The 21,630-nt window shown below is 39.5% G+C and overlaps 1 protein-coding gene across 1 annotated transcript in view; it reads right to left on the bottom strand.

Annotated features, from left to right (window-relative positions):
- Window positions 1-1,234: 1,234 nt before the first annotated feature.
- LOC115591460 (complement C3-like) overlaps window positions 1,235-21,630 on the bottom strand; it is a 29,832-nt gene continuing 9,436 nt past the window's right edge. Inside the window, exons 15-44 of the mRNA XM_030433511.1 lie at window positions 21,327-21,482; window positions 19,960-20,089; window positions 18,198-18,266; window positions 17,714-17,908; window positions 17,490-17,607; window positions 14,354-14,439; window positions 14,117-14,256; window positions 12,763-12,975; window positions 12,551-12,614; window positions 12,359-12,448; window positions 12,011-12,217; window positions 11,792-11,867; window positions 11,489-11,645; window positions 11,244-11,339; window positions 10,707-10,857; window positions 10,335-10,420; window positions 9,192-9,269; window positions 8,850-9,005; window positions 8,092-8,154; window positions 7,056-7,137; window positions 6,732-6,780; window positions 5,543-5,633; window positions 4,793-4,882; window positions 3,510-3,627; window positions 3,217-3,303; window positions 2,468-2,560; window positions 2,305-2,388; window positions 2,167-2,205; window positions 1,837-1,981; window positions 1,235-1,699 (exon numbers count right to left, since the gene is read on the bottom strand). Of these exons, the coding sequence (XP_030289371.1) occupies window positions 1,555-1,699; window positions 1,837-1,981; window positions 2,167-2,205; window positions 2,305-2,388; window positions 2,468-2,560; window positions 3,217-3,303; window positions 3,510-3,627; window positions 4,793-4,882; window positions 5,543-5,633; window positions 6,732-6,780; window positions 7,056-7,137; window positions 8,092-8,154; window positions 8,850-9,005; window positions 9,192-9,269; window positions 10,335-10,420; window positions 10,707-10,857; window positions 11,244-11,339; window positions 11,489-11,645; window positions 11,792-11,867; window positions 12,011-12,217; window positions 12,359-12,448; window positions 12,551-12,614; window positions 12,763-12,975; window positions 14,117-14,256; window positions 14,354-14,439; window positions 17,490-17,607; window positions 17,714-17,908; window positions 18,198-18,266; window positions 19,960-20,089; window positions 21,327-21,482 (3,354 nt within the window). The 3' untranslated portion in view covers window positions 1,235-1,554. The remainder of the gene's footprint in view (window positions 1,700-1,836; window positions 1,982-2,166; window positions 2,206-2,304; window positions 2,389-2,467; window positions 2,561-3,216; window positions 3,304-3,509; window positions 3,628-4,792; window positions 4,883-5,542; window positions 5,634-6,731; window positions 6,781-7,055; window positions 7,138-8,091; window positions 8,155-8,849; window positions 9,006-9,191; window positions 9,270-10,334; window positions 10,421-10,706; window positions 10,858-11,243; window positions 11,340-11,488; window positions 11,646-11,791; window positions 11,868-12,010; window positions 12,218-12,358; window positions 12,449-12,550; window positions 12,615-12,762; window positions 12,976-14,116; window positions 14,257-14,353; window positions 14,440-17,489; window positions 17,608-17,713; window positions 17,909-18,197; window positions 18,267-19,959; window positions 20,090-21,326; window positions 21,483-21,630) is intronic.

Genomic DNA, 21,630 nt, shown 5'->3' with positions numbered 1-21,630 from the left:
ATTTTGTTTTAATGGCAGTGTGCGTTTGAGCTGGTATGGACTCCACAAGTTTATATAAAGCCTGATGACTCAATAAATGTATCAATGTATCAATGGTACATTGAGGTTCCCTGAAAGCTCCTCCCAGTGCCATCTACAATCCAATATAAATCATTTTATAGATCATTTTTCAAATCAAGAAAGTCGCAGTTTGTCATAATTCAAGTAAAATATCGTCCAGTTTTGTGTTAAAGGCTCCATACATCACTAACACCGACATCGCCGCCCACTTGGCACAGAAAAGGTACTAAAAAAAAAAGAAAATATGAAAATCACAATAAATCTGGCCATATTGACAATTGCAGTTATGTGAAAGGGTAATTCGTCAGTTTTGTGAGCTGCTAATAAATAGGACCAGGTTTATAAGTTAGGGGTTTTTGTGAGCATTCAACAAGACAATGTCACTAATGCAACTGTTGGCTGTGTAGTCTTTATAGTTACCTGTAGTCATAATAATTACGTGCTTTTCACAGCCTTATATTTCATTATTTTCATGACAAACTAAAAGAAAAACGTTATTGATTTTTAAAATTAGCCTGTAAATTGACAAACAACATATGACAATTTAAATGGGATCGAAAAATTATTTGTCTCTCAACGTTTTTCTGAAATAAGGTCCCGTGAGGGGAACTGGAAGGGGTGTGACTTTGGCACTATATAGTGTTTTCTTTAGCTGACAGATGTATCTGCTGCAGTACCCCCGGACCACAGAGCGGCTTTACTCAGGCTGTGAGACTCAGACCTCAGTTCATCATTAACACTCCATTTTTATAAAAATACATATTTTTTTTCTTTTCTGTGAATGTAGAACAAAGAACTCAAACCTATTTTTTTTTAAACCCTAGTGCTGTAAACTGAAATGAACCTTTTATCAACCCACCTACTCACCATTATTAAACTTCCATTTCCACTCAAGCTTAGTTTTTTATCATACTGGACAGTGAATGCTACGCTTCATCATGACACATTTTGAATCTACTCATACACAAAACAAAAAAACCCTTCAGCTCTTAATATTAAAACCTGCTGAGACCACCATCAAAAACACCTTGTACACATTTTTTTTTTTTAAACTGCTATACACATTTTTATTTAAGAAAAAGTCCAGCATCCTTACGAGGATAAGAACCCACAAAGCGTTTAGTTTTTAAGTCAGAGTTTAGGAGAAATTAACACATTTGTTTGGTGGTCAAAATGTGGTGGTGTTGATACAATTTAATCAAACACAAACATTTTTATAAATGATATAGAGAGGCTAGCAATATCTGTATCAAATTAAATTAAAGTTCATCCAAGAGTTGTTGATATATTTCACTCAAAGCCATAAATGTCAGCATCATGGGACTAGAGAAAACGTAAAGGTGTGACTAAAATCCTTGAAATACATTCTCAGGGAATCATTAATATTTGGACAAAATTTTCAGCCAGTCCATCCATAGATGTGGAGATATTTGCTGAAATGACAATGTTGAAATGCTAGTCAATTCTGCATGACAAATGTATTTCTTTTATTTTTCACTTGGCAAGACATTGAAAGATTGTGTAAGCTTCGACCATGTCTTCCAAGCCCAAACAGATGGGTCTGTATTCTGCAGTCTGACACTCTGCAGCTGTGGGCCAGTACTCGATCCAGGTTCTCTCACCAAGTACATACTGAAACCTGAGGAGAGCAAAGGAAGAAAGTAAAACAGACTTTTTTTTAAGTCAACCACTTAACAATCTATTTTTATTTTATTTTTTTCAGAATTTTAGAAATCATAGCAGGTACAAACTAAAAAATGTTCCTTTTTCACTCACGATTGATTCTCTTCATCCTTGCGAATATCTTGGGCCACGCCCATGATAAGGTAGGTCTTGCCTATTTTCAGATTTAGACCGTCCCTGCAGTGCTGAAAACTGAGGAATTCTCGCAGTTTATCCAGAGGACCCACGTCACAGATTGCTGTTATTAACATCCAAGAAAATTTGGAGAAGGTTATTATATATATAATAAAATACATCCATGTCATTTGTAGGTGTCGTATTAAATCATCACAGTAGCATTCTTATATCAACATAGATATATTAGGGTAAAATAAAGATCAAGCAGTTTAAGTAATTTAATTTTGAAAGGACATAAATGCTCACTTCTACTCCCGTTTTTCCCTGGCTGACACTCATCACTCCCTGTAATTAAAATATCAGAAAAGAGATAGAAGATACTTACATACACATTTATATGAACAACTACATGTGCATCTGCTCACTTGAACTTTGAATACCCACCTTCTTTGATGATGTCCACAATCCGCATTTTGTAAATGTCAGTAGACAACTTCTCTGTAAAATCTTCCAGTTTCACTTTATATGCTGAGGACAGGCAAGTTGCAGCTTGTTAGTTGCTCACTTAGTCAGTCAGTCACTCGCTCGCTCGCTCACTTACACTTACCAAAATCTATTTTGCTGTTCTGTTGAGTCTCACAGATCTTCGGTGTGCGCTCATCATTACTGATTTTTTCCTTCTTCTGCATACTGCAATTCTCTGGAAATAAATGAAATACTAAGTATACAGTACAACTTATTAAATGAGCACATATGCAGGACTTAATGTATGTATGAGTGAAACGCATGTATTTCTCCTTCAAGCTATTAAGGCTTTTATTTAGGCCTGGGTGAAAGATATTTTATATCTCCAGCTGATGGTTCACAAAATAACGCAGCTCCAAAACATGCTGTGACCAAAAGAGCTTGTGCCATTAATACTATTTTCAATCTCTGTAACTGTCTATGTATGGACAACATTTGATTTTCTCATCTTTTCTCTGAGACAGCTGTTCTCTGTGGGTTACTCTTATGAGCAAAGAACACGAAAGAATGTTTCAGGATTACAGACAATCTCTGGTTCTATTTACACAAAGGCAACAAAATAATTATTAGTCAGGTAACTTTTGATCGAGGTCCTGATTTTTATTACAGTCATTCACGAAGATTTTTTAAATGAGTATGGCTTCCTTATTTGTATTCTGTGCCGGACTCTGTATGTAGAGTACACTAGATGACACAACAAACAACAGTAACAAGAGGTTGTCTAGTTACTTCCACCGCTGCTTCTATTGACACTGCTCAAACCAATAATCAAGGCATGATCTGCATCTTCAAAACAAAAAGTTGTTTTTCAGCTCACGTCATCTTGTTTACCTTCAGCACATGTGCATTCATTTGTGCAGAGCTTCAGTAGTTTTCCTTCTCTCCTTTCTGGGTGGTAGAACTTCACACAAGGTGTCTCTGTTACGAGGAAAAAAGACATTTCTAAGATATTTTTGTGATTATAGTACATCAGAAAATAACCTTTCATTCACATCTTAAAACTGCACCTTAAATGTATTCTTATCCACCACCACACACAGAATGCTAAACAGCAGTGAATTAATCTTCGGTGAATTCAGCTATCAAAGAGACAGACGATGTGTCTTGGTGTCTTTGAGACTCACGATTATTGTGTTGATGATCGTAGTATTCATAGATGGACACAGCAGCTGGTTGCAAGACTCCCACTGCCATCTTCTGATGGATCTTAAAAGCGATCTCCTCTGGTTCAGTGTGAGAAACCTGTGGAGGGAAGCAAAGCAAAAGGTACGTGAGTGAGACCCAAAACCAGAATGAAAAAACACACATCACAGTATTTCCTCAAAGAAATCTAATCGTCAACTAAAAGCCAGGTCTCAAATAATAACCGTGGGCGTGGTCAAAATAATTAAAATAAAGACCGCCCCCAAACACAAGAGAAAAAACACGGGTGGATAAACCCCCGGTGCCTTTCATATTAAATGTCAGCTAAGCATGACGTACATTTCAAATACAAAATTGTTACAGACCTGGGATTTGTATTTTGTTGCACTCACTCTCCGTAGTAATGAAACGGAGCAGAGGAGATAAATTAATTGATAGATCAACACACCGAGCACATCACATAGTTTGGTGTCTAGCCTGCATATTTTTTGTGATTTTAAACAAAGCTTATGGCCATAATGTTCTTTGTCAATTAACAAATGCTAACTGGCAAAGGACACAGGGAGTAACATTCACAGATGTCAAGGTTGTGAATCCCTGAGCCAAAACCAGCAAATCCAAGGTCCAGCTTTTACAGAATAGTAGACTTAAAGATTAACACATTTCTATTTCTAATTTTAATGTCTATTTGCCATTTTCTCCTATTTTGTTGGTAACAGCATATTCATACATCTGAATGTCATAATCTTAGACATCATCTGTCAGCTGGTCTGCACTGCTAAATTAACATTTTCCTCTTGCTTATGCAAAGGGATTGGCTGTGGTTTGACCAAGCACAACAATTGTCAGGTAAATGAAAAGCTGATTTGCACACATTGCACATCATCGTTTTTGAGACTTTTGGGCATGAGAATGCTGTCAAATCATTTCAAGTCGAAGAGCTTAAGTCCATGTAAAGTCATAAGCCTACTGTATCTAAATTAAATTTGAGTTACAAGGTAAAACAACACTTTTACAGGTCATGTCGGAGCAAAGTGTTACTCTGCAGCAAGAGAATCACTGCTTAATTGAAATGATCCTCCCCAACAGAGGAGGTAAAATATTAATAGCCCATCTTTTTTTTTAAACCCTGTGACAGATGTCTGTCTGAGTCGGATTCCAAGAATGGAAATAATGTAATTCAGGGTTTATTTCATTAAAACTTATTTTACTTAAGGGGAGGGACAGAGAGCAAACGGGATAGAGGGAAAAAAAAATTGATTACCTTATTCAGGTAGATGATGAGCGAGCCTCTTGCTGACAGGACTGTGTTCTGCTCAAACTTTGAAATGGTACGGGCATGGCCATCGGACAACTACACACACACACACACACACACACACGCACACACACACATACACACACACACACACACACACACACCATTATAAGGACATAAATATTGGAGGTGCAGTAGAGAGCATTCACAAGATAATGATCCAGTGGCAAAACATAAACTGACCAGCCACAACATTAAAACCACCCTTTGGGTCCCTTTGTGTCTCCAAAAACAGGTCTGACCTATCAAGGCATGGTCACAACACCTCAAACACAAGGGATGTTTGTAGTGGATCCTATGGGTCCTGTATGTTTGGAGATGGGGCCTCTGTGGATCAGACTTGCTCTAGCACGAACACCAGATAATCAATTGGATTTGTATCTGGATGCATAGTGGACCAAATTTGAAAAAATTCCCTGATGGCGCTCTTGAAACATCGTGTTGACAAGAATGGCACAAATGGACAGACAGACAGATGGACATGGTATCGCAGCTGGTCTCATATCCAGCCAGCAGTTGAAGCTGGTGTTAACATTTCAGGATATGGTTGTGCCACTGGGACATTTTTCAAGACTCTTGCCACGTATTTTAGAAGTTGTAATTTGAAGTTTTACCGCTGTAGCTCTCCGCTGTAAAAACATCTTGCGTTGTGTGTGTGTGTGTGTGTGTGTGTCTGTCTGTCTGTGTTAGTCTTACGGCTTTCAGGTCGGTTTGGTCAGCGATGAAGCCAGTTAACATGCCAATATCCACGATTGTCATGGTTGCATCACGCTCCTCATCCTTATACCTGTACAAAAAAGTTGAAAGAAGTAAAGCAGAAAAACAGACAAAAAAAAAAAAAAAATTCTATGAAGATTTCCCGATGTATATATAACCATGAGCTACAGAGAAAAATAACTATGACTTTGAGAAAAGATTTTAATTTCAATAAGAGACAGTGTGACAGACTTAAGTGTAGTGAATCATTATTTGAATTATTGTACATTAGTATAAAATAGTTCACAAATGATTCATGATGTTTGTGTCTAAGTGACTAATTAGGAAACAATTTTGAAAAAGGTTCTATATTGAGTGAGAACACTGCAGCTGGCAGCCATGAAATGGGCTGCAATCTCCCTCAAGCAAATTTGCACCATCAAAGTACATCCACTACAAGTACTTGTTTCTACCACTGATAGATATGGACAACATTATAAAAAGGATCCCTAGAGAGACCTTTTTGTTAAATAATAAGACCCTGTTTGATTGACCAAACACAGCGGCAAAAATTTCTTCAAAGCCACCAGTCATTTTATTTTCATTTTATAATAAGTTTTATAAATCCTTAATTCACCATGTTAGAGATGAAAATATCGGGAGAGGAGCGAGAGGGAGGGTGGACATCAGAGAGGCTGTGAAGGAAAACAGTGTACAGTGCTAGAATATTTTCACGTGTAATGCAGCAACTAATGCAGGTTTATTACACCCAAACAGGAGTTGGTTGTGAAGTCTGTAAGGGTAAAATTACTGACCCTGTAAATGGAGTCTGGTGGCTTTGGTAAGAGTGAGTTAGCTGCTGTTGCCAGTTAAACAAAAGGATATCATTCCACAATGTAGCAGACGTACTTTGATAGTGGGCAACTTCCCCCAGGAATGATATCGCAGTCTTATTTCCCGGATGCTGGCTATAGTGGTCTCGCTATATAGTGTACCAACTTCCAAAGTACAAATAAACATCAGAGAATGGGCTCTTGACATAACCCGGTCTGAACCAGCTGTGAGAAAATAAGACAGTTCGAGATGTAAAGGGCAGGATAATTAAAAGATAATGGCAAGGCAATGGAAATGCAAGAGTGAAAGTGAAGGAAAGTGACACTTGTCAGTATGACTTCCTGATTGTACTTACAAAATCGTTATTATCAACTTGTATGTCTTCTCATCTGTATTCATGTTCTCTAGAGGAGCAAAACATTTGGTTGATCAGAAGCTAAACAGGTAGCGGCAGTAAAGTAAGGAGTAAAGGGGTACTTCAAAAAAGGACTGGGGGGCTTTGATGTCTTAGTTCAACTTGAACGAAATCCCCAGGAGCATATTTTCCTGGGAACAGTAGATGGATCCATATATTAATATAATTGTTTGTCTTAGTATGACTGTACTTTCTTGCAGAAATTCCACTCTTGTTTTAAATATCAGTGGATATTCTGGTGTTAGGGAGAAGGCACAAAATCACCTGGTTTGAGCTGCACAGACAGGTTAAACTTCTGACAATCACTTTCCGTTTCTTCAGGCAGAGCGTAATACAGCGACACCATCTGTCAAACAGACACAAAGTGTATTAAGGGATCAGTGCAGTTAATAACAGCTTGAATCCTACTTTCACAGGCCTGGCTACCACTATTGGTTATTACATTACTGTACTCATCAAGTTAATGTCTAACGTCTTGGAATGTGGCATTATTGCTAGAAAGGGACTTGTGTAGTGTCTGTAGTTAAAGGCGTAATTTGTAAAGTATGGCCAGAATTCAGAGGTAACTCCAAAAACAAGGGGGGAAGCATATTAAAAGGGTTACCGACAACTGCTGCTCTGTGCTAGCTTTCCTTGGCTGTAGACAGCTACTGTTAGCTAATTAGCTCAATGCTCAATTAGCGGTGGAGCCAGTGGCACGAGAGTTTGTCTGGACTGGGACCTCCGATCACAGGGAGAGTCAGCATGGGTGACAGAGCCTAGCTCAACTGTCTTTAGCAGCCTGGGAGGCAGAATATTCTTAGTCTGTGACAGTGGAGGGACAAACCAAGTCAGAAGGTGTCCAGTTTTATTTTTATGTTTAATAAGAAAAATAGATGTAAAAGTATTACATTTCATGAAATTTTATTAAATTATTCTGTTCATTTCTTACACTAACAGCCGGCATATATCTGCCAACTGAAACTACGGGGGGCTTTTGAATGATCACCTCTTCCTGGTACCTCTACGACACAGTACATTGACATCTCTGACATAACGTATTAGTGATGTTTCTTCACACTATGTTGATAATATTCATTGAGTTTTTGAGTGGTTTAAACCAAAAACTCTGGCCATATCTTACAAGTTGCTCTTTTTAAAATAAAAAATGTTATTGAGGGAGAAATTAGCGCTTTAAGCTTTCCACATAACTCTACCAAGCAACTATTCTAAAACGTATTTTTATTTTGAATGCGTGAGAGGCATGATAACACACCAAAGAAAATACAATTTGGAACAAAAACAAAAATGTGTTACTCACTTTCACTGTTGCCTCTCCTGATCCCGTGGCAGACACTGTCAAATCCTGGTTTATTTTGTTGAGCTGTTAAAATGTGAACGTGAACACACACACACACACACACACACACACACACACACACACACACACCACACACACCAAGAGCTGCTTAATTAGAAAATTGCTTTCAGTAGATACAGAAATTAAAAATAATATTGGTGTATTATTACATATAATGTGAATGAAGAGAATTACAGCTCAACTCTGCAATCTTACTGAGCTCTCCACCCTAGCTAGCACCTAGTTTTGGATTGTGGAGTCTCATGGTTACCCAATGTTTTGGATTGAGACGGAGAGATAGTGTTAAAACTGAAAAAAAATATTATTATTAAATTATTAAATTATTAATGACTTTTCATGGAATTGTGTTGGAGAAAAATGCACTAAAAAATTTATATATCTGTGTATTTGCAGAAGAAGCTGAGTCGAATGATTAATGCACCAAATTTCATGTGCTGTGTGGGTATTGTGCATTTGAAGTCTATAAGACTTGGACATTTTGGCAGCAGCAAGTGATAAACGTACTGTCCCTCAGCAACATGTTCTGCCACTTAGTGGCCTGCATGAAAATAGAGCTCTATGTTTTGTGGTTTCCCTCCATAATTTGATCTCCTCATTTGAGAGCCATGTGTCCAATAACTAATTTTTATGTTCTTCTGCTCCCTAGTTGCCATTAATGCAGCTGTAATTGGTCACATTGTGACTGTGTGTGATTTCACCTTAGCTGTTCTGGTGGTATAGTGGTTTTCTCTGTTGAAGTTGAACTTTTCAGGCTTTGACCTTCCTGGAATCTTAATGTCCACATTCACTTCATACTCCTCCTCATTAGCACCAATCCAGTATTCAGCTATTGCCTGGTACACCATTATGGTAGCCTGGCAAGAGAAATAAAGGCAATGAGAGAGAGAGAGACAGCAAGACTCACAAAATTGACTGGTAACTAAAGCTCCAGAAGAATAAAGAAAATAAGTCTTCACTAAAAAAAAAACTGACTATAGATACATAATTGCATACATATACTGTACATACAAGTTCTGCAACAGAGTGAGAGAGAGTCTTACCTGAGTTGATCCATAGCCTCCGCCATCTATCTGCTGTTGGTTGAACCATCGGACAACAGGTCTGGCATTCTCAAAATCCTTTAATAATGAAAAATCAAGAAAAGGATTGAAATCGATTGATTACAGTTAACTCAGCTGTATCATTTACTATTGATTACTTTTAAATGAAAGTCCTATTCATTTCTCCCTTGACAGTTGACAGTTGAGGAGCTGCTCAGATGTGTTTCCTGGCCACTGTCAATCAAATCTGTGCAAACCATATCCACGCAGTGCTGATGAAGCCGATCAGCTGAGTTTGATCTCGCTCCTTCTCTAACAAAAGAGAAAGAGTACCTCGTTTGGTATAGGGTCACCAGGGCCCCCTTCTGGAGCCAGACTTAGGAGGGGAGCTCAACTGCAAGTGTCTGGTGGCCGGGCCTTAGCCCATGGGGCTCAACTAGGTGCAGCCCAAAGAAAAAACATCTGAGCCGTCACTGGAGTGGTTTACAGCCGTGTGTAAAGCGGTTGGGATGATGGGCAGCACCTCCATGTTTGTGGCCATGGTTCTCTGTGGAAAAACGGTGGATTGATCCCTCTGGTTGGGGAGTGAGCTCCTACCCCAAGTAAATGAGTTTAAGTATCTTGTGGTCTTGTAAACAAGTGACGGGAAGATGAAGCTTGCAAAGGACGGGTGGTTTGGTGCGGCATTATCAGTGCTGCAGGCCTTGTGCCAGATCATCATGTTGTCGAGGGATGTCGATTTACCAGTCCATCTATCTTTCAAGCTTCATCTATGATTATAAACTGTGGGTCCGGATTTAGGTAATCGCGGATACAAGCAACAGCAATGGGTTTCCTCTGTAGGGTGGCAAGAGGAGCCGGGGCAAAGGACGTCTGGAATACCTTCATAGGCTCGCATCTTTAATAAGCGAGGCACCTCGACGTTCTCTTCAGTAATCACAGCCTAGACAAACATTTTCTCCGACCAATGAATGGTTATGGTCTGTTCCTCCACACTAGATATTTTTTGTGTTTTTGTTTTTGTCATCAATCATCAATACCCTCACTGATGTAGCATGAAGGACAACACAACTCCACTGTATGTTTTTCACAGCATGACATGCTGATCAAATTCAAATTGTGCACAAATGGGATATGTCTCACCTTGGCCCTGACCAAAGCTAGGAGAGCATAAGCTGTGGCCTCCAGTGTGAAAAGCTGCGTGTCACGTACAGGCCAGTGAGTTGAACCTGAAAAAGATAAACATTAAAATACTTCTTCAAAATCTTCATCAACATTGACAAATCACAAAACCATCAAATTCAGAAATACAAGTGTATAAAAAATTACTAAGCAAATCACTTCAATCACTTTTGCTCATCTGCCCCCCCCCCCCCAACCCCACACACACACACTAATCAGTTGGTGTGGGTATGGTAAGCATTAGGCTGCATCTGTGGAAAAAGTTCATATCCTTATAGAATCTAGACTTGATTGTTTCTCAGTATGTTAAACAATATTGTCTCGTGGCAAAACCTGTTGGGCGAAACTTGAAGAGGATCTGTTTGTTTAGTTTGTTTTCATTTGCAAGGGCGTAGGATGTCATCGCAGCAGCATATGAGTTGGTGAGGCTGTGCAGACGTCCTTCCAGGTAGGATACTGCTTTGTCTGTACTTTCTTTCAAATTCTGGGCAGATGGAAAAAACATACAAATAAAATAAAATAATTTAAATGTGCGGCTCTTCTAGACTCTTCCAGATTTAATTGGAATGAATTTTGATAGTCAAATTAATCATCTCATTGGGTTGTGATGCTCAAGAAAAGTATCGACTGTTTTACAGACACTTCTTTTAAAATGTAAGCTTAAAACTTAAAAACAGGCTTCAAAACATGGTGCTCTTCCTGGGTGCTTGTGTGGGGATTGCTGACTGCAAAAAGGACAGAAAAGATGATGCTGCTGGTGGTGCTTGGGGAAAAGGAAGAAGGGAGTCTCATTTTCATGTTACGCCCAGGTTTCCCCTAGGCCCTGGTTGTAACGGAGCACAATACACTGTATGGAGGTGAGGTACTCACATGAGCACTGTCATTACATATAGTGCGTGACTCCTGCATGGCAATGAGGCAGAAGGCCGTCATGGAGGTGTCTGAATCTTTACCTTGCAAATCACCCTAAACATGCACACACAAAAAACAGGTCAGTACAATCATATCATTACAGTCAACATAATTAAACATCTGTTTATTCATACACAGGGAAAGTCAATTATATAGTGCCTATGGCCCTAAGATGAAGAACTGATGTCACTCTGTGCACGCACAATCATCTCTCCATGGATAATCGTTCCATCTTCTCTGAATGAGCCGTCAGATTTCTGTTTGGAAATCAGAAACTCGACAGCATCACAAATGGTGTTGTTCTTCACTGCCACCAGATTGGTGGCCATGGCAAACACTTTGGTGACATAAGCTGTCAGCCTTTGAGAGGAGAGGAGAGGAGAGGAGACAATAGCGTTTAATATGCTTGAACTATATCTGTTATCATAGCAGCTACTCAGAACCTAATTTTAGTGAGGATGTGCTTGATATTTGAATACAAGTTCAATCTTGTTTTGATGCCTCACCAGGTGCTGCTTTCATGGTCCGGGAACACAGCAAAAGACCCATCACCTTTACGGAAAGCAAGCTCGTTCTCGTAGCCTGGACATGAACAAAACACACAACCATTTCACTGCCTGTCCTTCAACTCTTAACTGAATCATGTCCACCAGATGCCAGTTTGAGTTAGTGGTTTAGCTATATTTCTGGTATTTGTGCAAATAATTACATCCGTGTGTGCTTACCGGTCATGATGTGTTGAAGGGCTTCTTGGCGTTTTTTAAAGCCCACAGCTTCCCACTGATGGGTTTTGTCTAAATACATGGCTGCAATGACAGGTAGAGTCATGCCGATCATGTTCTGCTCTCCACAGCCTGAGGGCGCTTTGATCAGAGTACCCATTGATTTCCCACTGATGGCGTTCTCCACCAGTGCACCTATCTGCTCTCTTCCTGTGTGGATACATAGGAACAATACAGAGGTTCAGGCAACGAGGTTAGCTGGTCAATTAAGGGCAGCAAGTCTGCTTCTTGCAACAATTACAGTTAACGATTGTATCACATAATATGTCTAAATACAACATTATATCTCACCTGTCGAATATATGTCTGTCCAAGTAGCTGCGCCTGGAACCAAGTCTTTCATAGAAATGTCACTGTTCATAATCTCCTCATGTTTGCCATCTAGATTAAGAAACAGTTGAGAAGTTGAGGTGTTACCAAATTGAGACAACAGATATTAAACCTTTTCTGTGTTCACTGCAGTTACTTTGATAATAAACTCACCTACACCTTTCTTAGCGGGGTCAAGGGTTATACTCTTTACAGATTTTTTCAGCATGCCTTCAGGCTAGAAAAACAACAATTACACCCTTATGTTTTAAGCAAACAATTCACAATATTGCATTCTTGTGTCTCTAATATTAACACTGCAACAGGAGAACAGCAAAATGTGGTATGTCACGCTCCAAACCCGCCACATGACTCCTTTCTCTTACCACCACCCGCAGCATCTTCCTGATTCCATCAGTGAGCCCCGAGTCTTTTACAGCTGCTTTGACCTCAATGGGGATTTCTCGGTCTTTCATGGGAATGATGACGAAGGGTACAGATCGTGTAGTCCTGGGTCCAACTTGGACCTCCTGACGATACCTCCCACGCTTAGAAGCTGCACTGCACACATGCTCCGCCTCAAGTAGATCCACTCGCACCTTGAAAAATGAGACAATGGTGGAGAAAACCTTTACGTATGTGAGTCTGAATGCAGATAAGATCTTAATGAAATAAGATGAGATTTATGAGGCTCCAGATATAATCCATTAGCACTTCAGTGTCAGGTGCTTTGTATGATTGTAATGCTATGATAAAACATCTTTTATAAATGCCTTTCATAAACATTCATTACAGTTTACATGGATTTATAGGCGATTACCAGTAACATTTTGGGTGTGCTCATTTTATCTGGCCCAACAACCCAACAGCCTGTTTCACTGTCGTGTCTGATCGATGACGTTTGTGATCTGCGATTTAGCACGTCATCCCAGCGCGGCAGGGATTTGCGTCTCCATTAGAACAGGGATTGACGCCACGCTTGTCTTGAGTGGTGGTCAAAGGAACGGCTGTAAATACTCTTCCTGCCTGCAGTATTATCAAAGAATAGCCACTAACAAAGATCAACTAATTTGGTGCACAAGATGTTTAATTTCTTGTAGTGAATTCTTAAAAATAAAAGTCCACCATTATTTAATGTTTTAACAGCTTTTATGGTTTCTCTGTTTCCCAGTAGGAACTAAAACGACTCCTGAAACAGCTGAGAACGAACGTTAAGAAACAATACAACAAAGTACGAACAGGGACGCAGGAGAGAAACTGAACTTTAAAACCACAGATATTCAGTCAGAAGCTACAACAGCTACTGAGGGTTTTTAAAAACACTTTTCTCTCCAGTTTCCTGCTAAGCAAGGAATGAAGAGACAGGGGTTTTTACAGGTTGGAGGCGGGGGCAGGCCCTACTCTGAAGAGAAACCATCCTAGGCTCAGCTTGGCCCAATTTGGTGCAGAAAAAACTGGTGGTGTAAATTGGCTCAGTCTGAATCAGTGGGGCCAAATGTGCCAGTGGAAATACACCGTAAGTGGGATGAGATTGGCAGTACTAACAACTGTTTGAAATTACTGAGAGTCATTTTGTACTGTTTTAGCTTAAAATGTAGCATAATTAATTATAAATAAAAGCACTGAAAGCATGGCTGTTGACCTCTCTTTGTATTAAACTCAATAGCTAAACTACATAAACTATGCTAAATTATCAACGTTCTGTCCTGAAACACAGAGAGAAGAATAGTGCACACTTACAGTGATCTCGTGATCGTTGTAGTTGTGGAGGATTGCCTTAACTTCTAGCTGCTCTCCTCGGACAGCAGAATAAGGCAGCCTGAGATCAATGAAGAAGTCTTTCTGCACAATTACCTCCAACGGATCAGCCACACAGATACCTTGAAGACGAGGCGAGAATCAAACGAGAGAAAACTGAGAGAAACAAAAAGGAGGGGTGGTGATTTTAGGGCAACAGTGGCTACAAGAAATCCTCACCATGACTTTTTGAAAGGCTGATGCCAATGAACTGCCAGGTTGTGATGGAGTCCTTCAAAGCGATTGTTAACTCATTTGATTTGCGACTGAAACACACAAGAAAGGCAGTGATAACATTTTTTTTTAAGTTTTAGGTGAGGTCAAATTAGGTGAGGTGTCCGATGTGCAGCGGGACAGAAAATGGCTCTTGATAATGTGAAGTCTGAAGAACTCAGACTTTTAGTGGTACCGCTACAGCTAGCTTAGTTACAGCTGAATGTGACAGAAGCTACATGACAAAATGAACTAGCGTTTTGATTGCAAAGGCATGGACGATTTCTGCCGGTGAAATAAAAAAACATTTTGTAGTAGACAAAATGCTCTCGTAACCACATTTAAGTTGTATTCCATTAAATGGTAAAATAATGTTTAAGATTCAGAAATGTGTGCAATATTGCAACTCATTCTATCATGCTTTTTATCTTAGATTAGATTCGATTTATCAAATAGTTGATAAATAAGTAATAAAGGGGAGAGCCCCTTGGCTGCATCCTTTCAATTTTAAATGTTTATAATTTTTTCGGTATAAGATTCTTTGTTTGAATATTTTGTCTCTTTCTATACTGATCCTTTTTCCTCGTATTTTGAAATTGATGCAGGGTCAATGATGAGATACGCGCAAGGAGGAGCACGTGGCCAAGAGAAAGATACAGATGATGAGCAACCATCTACAAGTAGTTCAGGCATCATAAAGGAATTATGCTTTGGGCACCAAATTGGCTAGCAGCGGTACTGCGAACACCATAATATTTCTTTCCACTGCTATACAGACGACATACAAATATACCTTCTCAACCTCCCGACCTGGAAGAAGTACTTCATGCATTCATCTTTTCCAGACTAGATTACTGGTACTCCCTTCTGTCCGGTATCAATCAGAAATCCCTCTCTTGCCTCCAACTGGCACAGAATTCAGCAGCTAGGCTTCTAACTGGTTTACCAGATGACATCACATTACCCCAATCTTAGCTTCCCTTCATTGGCTCCCCGTCAGTTTTAGAATTGACTTTAAGATTTTACTGATCACTTTTAAAGCAGTTCTGGGTCTGCCTCCGACCTATATAGCAAACATTTTTATTCCTTACGAGACAGCTCACAGCCTTAGATTCTCAGGCGGGGCCCTTCTAACCGTTCTAAAGTCGAGGCTAAAAACTAAAGGTGATCGTGCCTTCGTCATCAGGGCCCCTCGGCTTTTGAACACCCTGTCTGAGGAGACAACGCTTGCAGGATCGGTAAATCATCATCATCAACCCATTTTTATAGACTTGCCTTTATGTGATGTCGTCCTTTTACTTTTACTCCTACCGTTTTTGTGTATTATATTAATTTGTTTATTCATTTCATTTTTTACTTACTTTACTCATTTTATCATTAATTCTGTTCAGTGGCGGTTCTAGACCGGTTTTAATAGGGGGGCCAGGTTGGGGCCAGCTTTTTTGTTAGGGGGCACATACAACCCGGGAAAAGACAAATCCCTCATTCAGATAAGGGATAAATGGGACTTCAAACAATGTTTATAATTTCAACAACTTTGATTGGGTAGTAAACTGCTGAGACACTTTATTTCCACCTTTCCCTTCAGTAAAGAATCAGTGCAAGAAATCTGTCATTGTATTATTGATGCAGACTCCCTGTCGGGGGGGCCACAGGGGGGTCCAGACTCAGAGTTACGTGGGCACTGGCCCCTGTTGCCCCCCCCCAGAACCGCCCCTGCTTCTGTTATTCAAATTATTTGTTTCTAATTATTTAGTTATAAATGCCATTTATTTAATTTGTCCTTTGCAATTAAAAATAATGTTTTAGTCTACTTTCTTCCGCCTTGTTTTGTCAAAGCCTTCTGTAAACTGTGTTGTAATGACTGTCCAATTCAGTCACTTGTTGGGTGAGAGGCGGATTCCTGACACGTTTACATCAAACAGAAATGTGAGTTTGTCTTAGGTTTCTTTGTTGTCGTTTATTGAAAGTTGCACATGAATACTGGTACTTACATTTTAAGACTTCAAGGTATATGTTGATATTTCTTGTCTTATTGCTAGTGGTGGGTAAATGGTGGTTTAAACGGTAACTTAACGATGGCTTAACGGTAGAAATCGTGTGCTCCCTTCACCTACTACCCAAAACTTACCTAAAATTATCTATATATACACACCTGGTGCCTATCTGCAATCAGTGACACAAACCAAACTCCCCCCAGTGGTCAAAACAAACACACATACAAATGGCTCCTACATGTGTTTTTGAAAAGTGCTATATAAATAAAGTTTATTATTATATGTTTATTACTTCAGGAAAGTTTGGAAAGTCAGTAAACTCAACATGAATAATGATCTCGAGTGATTTGTGACTGAATCGTGTCACCACCAGATTTCACCGGAGACTGCATTTCTACCTCAGCTCCAGTCAACGTAATTTAATTTGAATTTAATGTGACATAAACACCAACAACAAAGGTCTCCTCAGCAGATCACTGCTGCTGTCCGGCCGGCTGATAAACAGGGATGAAGATATATCCATATCTTTTTAATCCCAACTGTTTAAAGAAAACTCAGTAAAATCAGTAAAGGGCTCTGGATCAGAGCAGAATCTGATATGACCGTTAATTCCTCAGGTCTGACTTAGTTCTTGACACAATAGCCGAGTCTGGGAGGCTGGGCAGCAGCTCCTCCCTACATAATACTCTGCATATGTTTTGATTTGATAAACAGCAGTAAATATATTTATTCATTTGAGTACACTTAAAGGTCCCATATTATGGTAATTTCTGCCTCTTAACATGGTTCCTTGAAGTCTAAATGGAATGTTAGTAACATGCTTTGGTCGAAATAAGCTGACTTGACAGTGACTTTCACTTTTACCAAACATGAAATCTTTACTTTTACTCAAGTACAACTTTTGGGTACTTTTTACACCAACACTTGGAGTGTGGTAGTAGAAAAAGCAGAACACTGCCTTGAAGGGTATGATAATATATGTTTTGGTGACAGGAGTATGTCATGTGAGTTTAGCGACTGAAGCGATTGAAGTCGGCTGCCTAAACTCGCTCACAGGCATCACTACAGCCACAATGTTTTTACTGTGTGTATATCAGTCGACTCACCAGTTTGGTGTTTGTCTCGAGCAAGCACCCAGTGTGATATCTGTCCACTGCCAACTTTCAGGAAACTGGCTGCGACTAACAATGTTATCGCTATCCATGTAACTTTCATCCTCCTCACCTAAAATGGAATATAAAGAGTCAAAATATTTCAACTGAATGGTGATTTCCTGACCCTTGAAAGACCAATGCTGCCTTCCCCTCTATGCTTTGTCCACATGTCTTACTGCGTGCCAGTAGGAGGTTGTCTTCCTTTGTCTCAGCTCTCTCTTCCAGCTTCTTGCAGCAGTGCAGGAAGGCCTCGACACAGGCTGGATCATCCATGATGTACTTGCTACGCCTCTCACAGGTGTATGAGAGGGGGGTGCCCCTCATGCCATCTAAACAACACTCGCGTAGTTTTTTTTCTTGATAATTACTCACTTGAAAATGACAGAGGGTTGTGAGAGAGGTGAAGGGAGAGGTTAATATGATGTCAATGATGAAATGTGATTTTTTTTGTAGCTAAAATCTGATGCATGTTCACACTGCGTTTTTTAACAGAACAAAAGAAAATAGTGATGAAACAGTCTCTAGGAAGTGGTTGAATGCTAATGATAGCCAATGGATTATCAAGAAGTTGTTTTACCTTCGTGCACATTTGCTCAGCCAGATTGGTTACTATGATATGCCTTTTCAGAGTACATCTAAATATAACCATGTTATTCTTACATAAGCTGGTCCTGATGTCCAGTACGGTGTTGGCTCGTTTCCTCCTTCTGGAAACTGGACAGTTCAATTCTGGGAATGTAAAACAGACTGGCTCATAACAGAACCCAACATTGTTAGACCTAGGGTCGAGTTATGTGTGGCACCACTGATGTGATACTGTTAAGGGTCATATAAATAATATTTTTACGCAGACAAATCTTTTTTCTTTTTAATTTACATCTACAGAGGTTGTAGAAAGGTGCAGAAAACATGTATCTAATTTCCTTTAAAAGCTTATGATTGTGAATCAATAGTTTGTTGTGTCCAAAATGATTGTTTTGTTTATCTCTGTGTAACAATTCTGATTGTTGATTCCAGCTTCTACTAAGGTTTGTGAGCCAACAGTGTAATGCTGTTGATATCGCGTGGTATCTGTGTTTCATCGGCAATCAACTTGGTAGTTGCCAGGTTGTGGAGGGAAAAAACGCAAGAATGGCTGAGTTCTACAGTATGTACCCAGCATACCGTTCTGCCCTAATGTTAGCTAGCTAGCATTAGCAATGTGGTATCTGGTTTGATAAGTACCTTGTTGGAGTGGGTCTAAGCCAAGTGAGGCAGTGTGGAGAAAAGACAAAACAAACAAATCTGCTTGTTGCCAACCAGAAAAGTGAATTAACTACTACCTCATACATAACTGTAATATAAGACAGGACACGTCTGTGGTTTCTGGTGCTAAAGCACAAGAGCCTACATCATGTGGCTATGGATTGCAGGCCAACAGAGAAATGTTGTCATCATAGACCGTGGGCCTGATTAACAGTTGTTACTTTATTCTGCTTAGCAATCTGCTGTTGTAACAGAGCTGTAAGGTTTGTGGCTATAGAAAAAGAAACCCAGCTTTTAGGGCGGCTGTAGCTCAGGAGGTAGAGCAGGTGATCAGAAGGTTGCTGGGTCAAATCCCTGGCTCCCCCAGCTGCATTCTCCTGACCAGCAGTTGGCACACTGCATGGCTGCCTCTGCCATGTAAATGTGTCAAGTGTCATAAAAGCGCTTTGAGCAGTATTTAGACTGGAAAAGGCACTATAGAAATGCAAGTGAATTTACCCAGATGAAAATATCACAGAACAAAAGAGAATTTTTCAAAAATATACATCTTTTTAATGTCTTGCTTTAAGTTGGTAGTTACTGCTCACAATGCACTCAAAACCTAATGCTGTGAGGCAGACTGTCATATTTGTCTTGAGCTTTGTAATTAAGTTATATTTTCTTGAAGTGGAGCTAATAATTTCAACACATGCCTAAAATGAGCCCTGTACATTGTATAATGAAGAAACAAATGGTCACAAATAAATTAAAACAAATAGCGAATCATAACATTTGCTCAGGACAGCTTAAGGTCACCTCCACCCAAGTATAACAATGAAAGAGAGCATCTGGGATCTGCCACTTTTGTACAGATTAACAGAAACCTGATTACATTGCACGTGCCAGAAGTTGAATAAGGTTAAACTGTAAATCATAAAACATTAAAATGCCATGTATTATAATGAAAGATCAATCCCCAAGGGGCGCCATTTGAATCCTTTCCTAGGGCACCAGAATATGCAGAGAAAACTAGTTAATGAGAAAAATGGTTAAATAGCGGTTACTTGCTAGAGAAGAAATAAATAAAACTGCAGACCAAGTGATCTCTTCAAAAAGTGACAAGACAGCATTTAACAGTAACTATAATACATATCTGGAATCATACCTGTTGGGAGAGGGAAAGGAATGAGAGCTTTACCTAGTCTGTAGGGAGTCTCAGAAGCCTTGTTGGACACAAACAACAGCCCAGCATCGTGAAACACACTCATGCTTTCTTTCCCTCCACCAGGAGTGCAGCCTGTGTCATACTTCTCCACTAGATCCCATACCTGAGTAGAGTGTAAGTCATACACAAACAGTAAAAGACCCATTCTAATATTTTGTGAAGAAGATATACTTATGCAATTGTGATGGGACACACTTCCTCATTGCTATCCATTATATATTGAGATGTATGTGCCAGTAAAACATCCACATTACCAAAGTTAGAGCTGAATGAAAAGACTGTCCTGAAACATATGTTATGAATAAAATTCAGACCCTGATGACAAATTTGTAGGGAACTGGACTTGCCAGACTTCAGTTTGTTGAGGAAGTTGCACCTATCATCTGGAGGGGAGTTGCAGGTTTTTAAACTCTGTCTGAGTGTCCTTACAGAGTTGTTAGAGACACATGAGGGTTGTTGACCCAACTGGCTTTCATGTGGGTTGCTAGGGCTAGGTGAGCCCAGGTGTGAATGGTTTTTAAGCTGTCTGTGGAGAGAACTCTGTACTGCATTGTAGATGGGTGATTTTTTTTTTTTTTTTTTTTATAGAATAAATGTAGAAACATTAAACCAAGAAAGTCATTTTATACTTTAATCGGTTATCTGTCTTCACATCCATATGAAACTCCAGTGTCGTTCTAATGTATCAGATAAGACCGATCAGTCTTCAGTAACTGATATCCAATAAAGGGGCATGTTGTCCAGTAAAAATACATTTGTGAAGGCTGCTCACATTTGTCCTCAATCGTTGCAGCTTAGAGGTCCGTCCTCCCTCCTGATCCTCTGAGCACTAATAAGAGCTCTTGGACGTGTAAGACGGTGAGCAAGTGAAGATCCAGGATCGAGGTAATGTCAAATAAGGGTACTGGGATGTACCCATAGAGACAGACAACCAATCACACTCAGATGAGTAGATTTAGATTTCATCGTCAGTGGTGGCATGTTGCCATGCTATTTCATGACGTCACTGATTAAGAGACCCCTACCAGCATAAATTATACACAGGTCTTTTCAGGATATTGATATTACTCTATTTTAGAATTAATAACTTTCTAGGTGAAATTCCCAGATGGTATACTTGATACTTGTATTCACCCAATCTCCCTCTGGCTCTCCAAAACACTGAACTTTAAACAAAAAAAACTTTATTCCATTATTTGCACATACTTAAACATATTGTAGATCAGGTAAAGTATATTCTAGAGAGTGTAGTACTCTGTATGTCAAAATATTGAAAAGTGAATAATTTTGAGCAATTAATGTAGGTTTTAAATGACAGAATAACGGAATAAAGAAATTGCCTTCTTCTGAGTGAGGCGGTGCTTGTTGTTTAGGACGTAGACGCCTTTGTCAACCACCACGAGTCCCACTGTGGCCTCTGGGTCTCCTGTGACCTTCAGACGAAAGATCCTGCGAGGTTCATACGATGGAGCTGGTCTTGATGATTCCAACTTCAACTAAAGGAGGTTTAGCAGACCAATATGCATTTGTAATTGTTAAAACAACTGGATAAAAAAAACATATGCATATTTGCATTTGTGCATTGTAATACAATTAACTATCAGTTTGTGTGTGGGTGTTTTGTTTACCCAATTAAAATTTGTT

This window comes from Sparus aurata, chromosome 1, assembly GCF_900880675.1.
Source record: "Sparus aurata chromosome 1, fSpaAur1.1, whole genome shotgun sequence".
NCBI classification, from domain to species: Eukaryota; Metazoa; Chordata; class Actinopteri; order Spariformes; family Sparidae; genus Sparus; species Sparus aurata.
The sequence above is the reverse complement of the archived record's forward strand: the minus strand, read 5'-3'. Positions and strand labels throughout refer to the sequence as shown.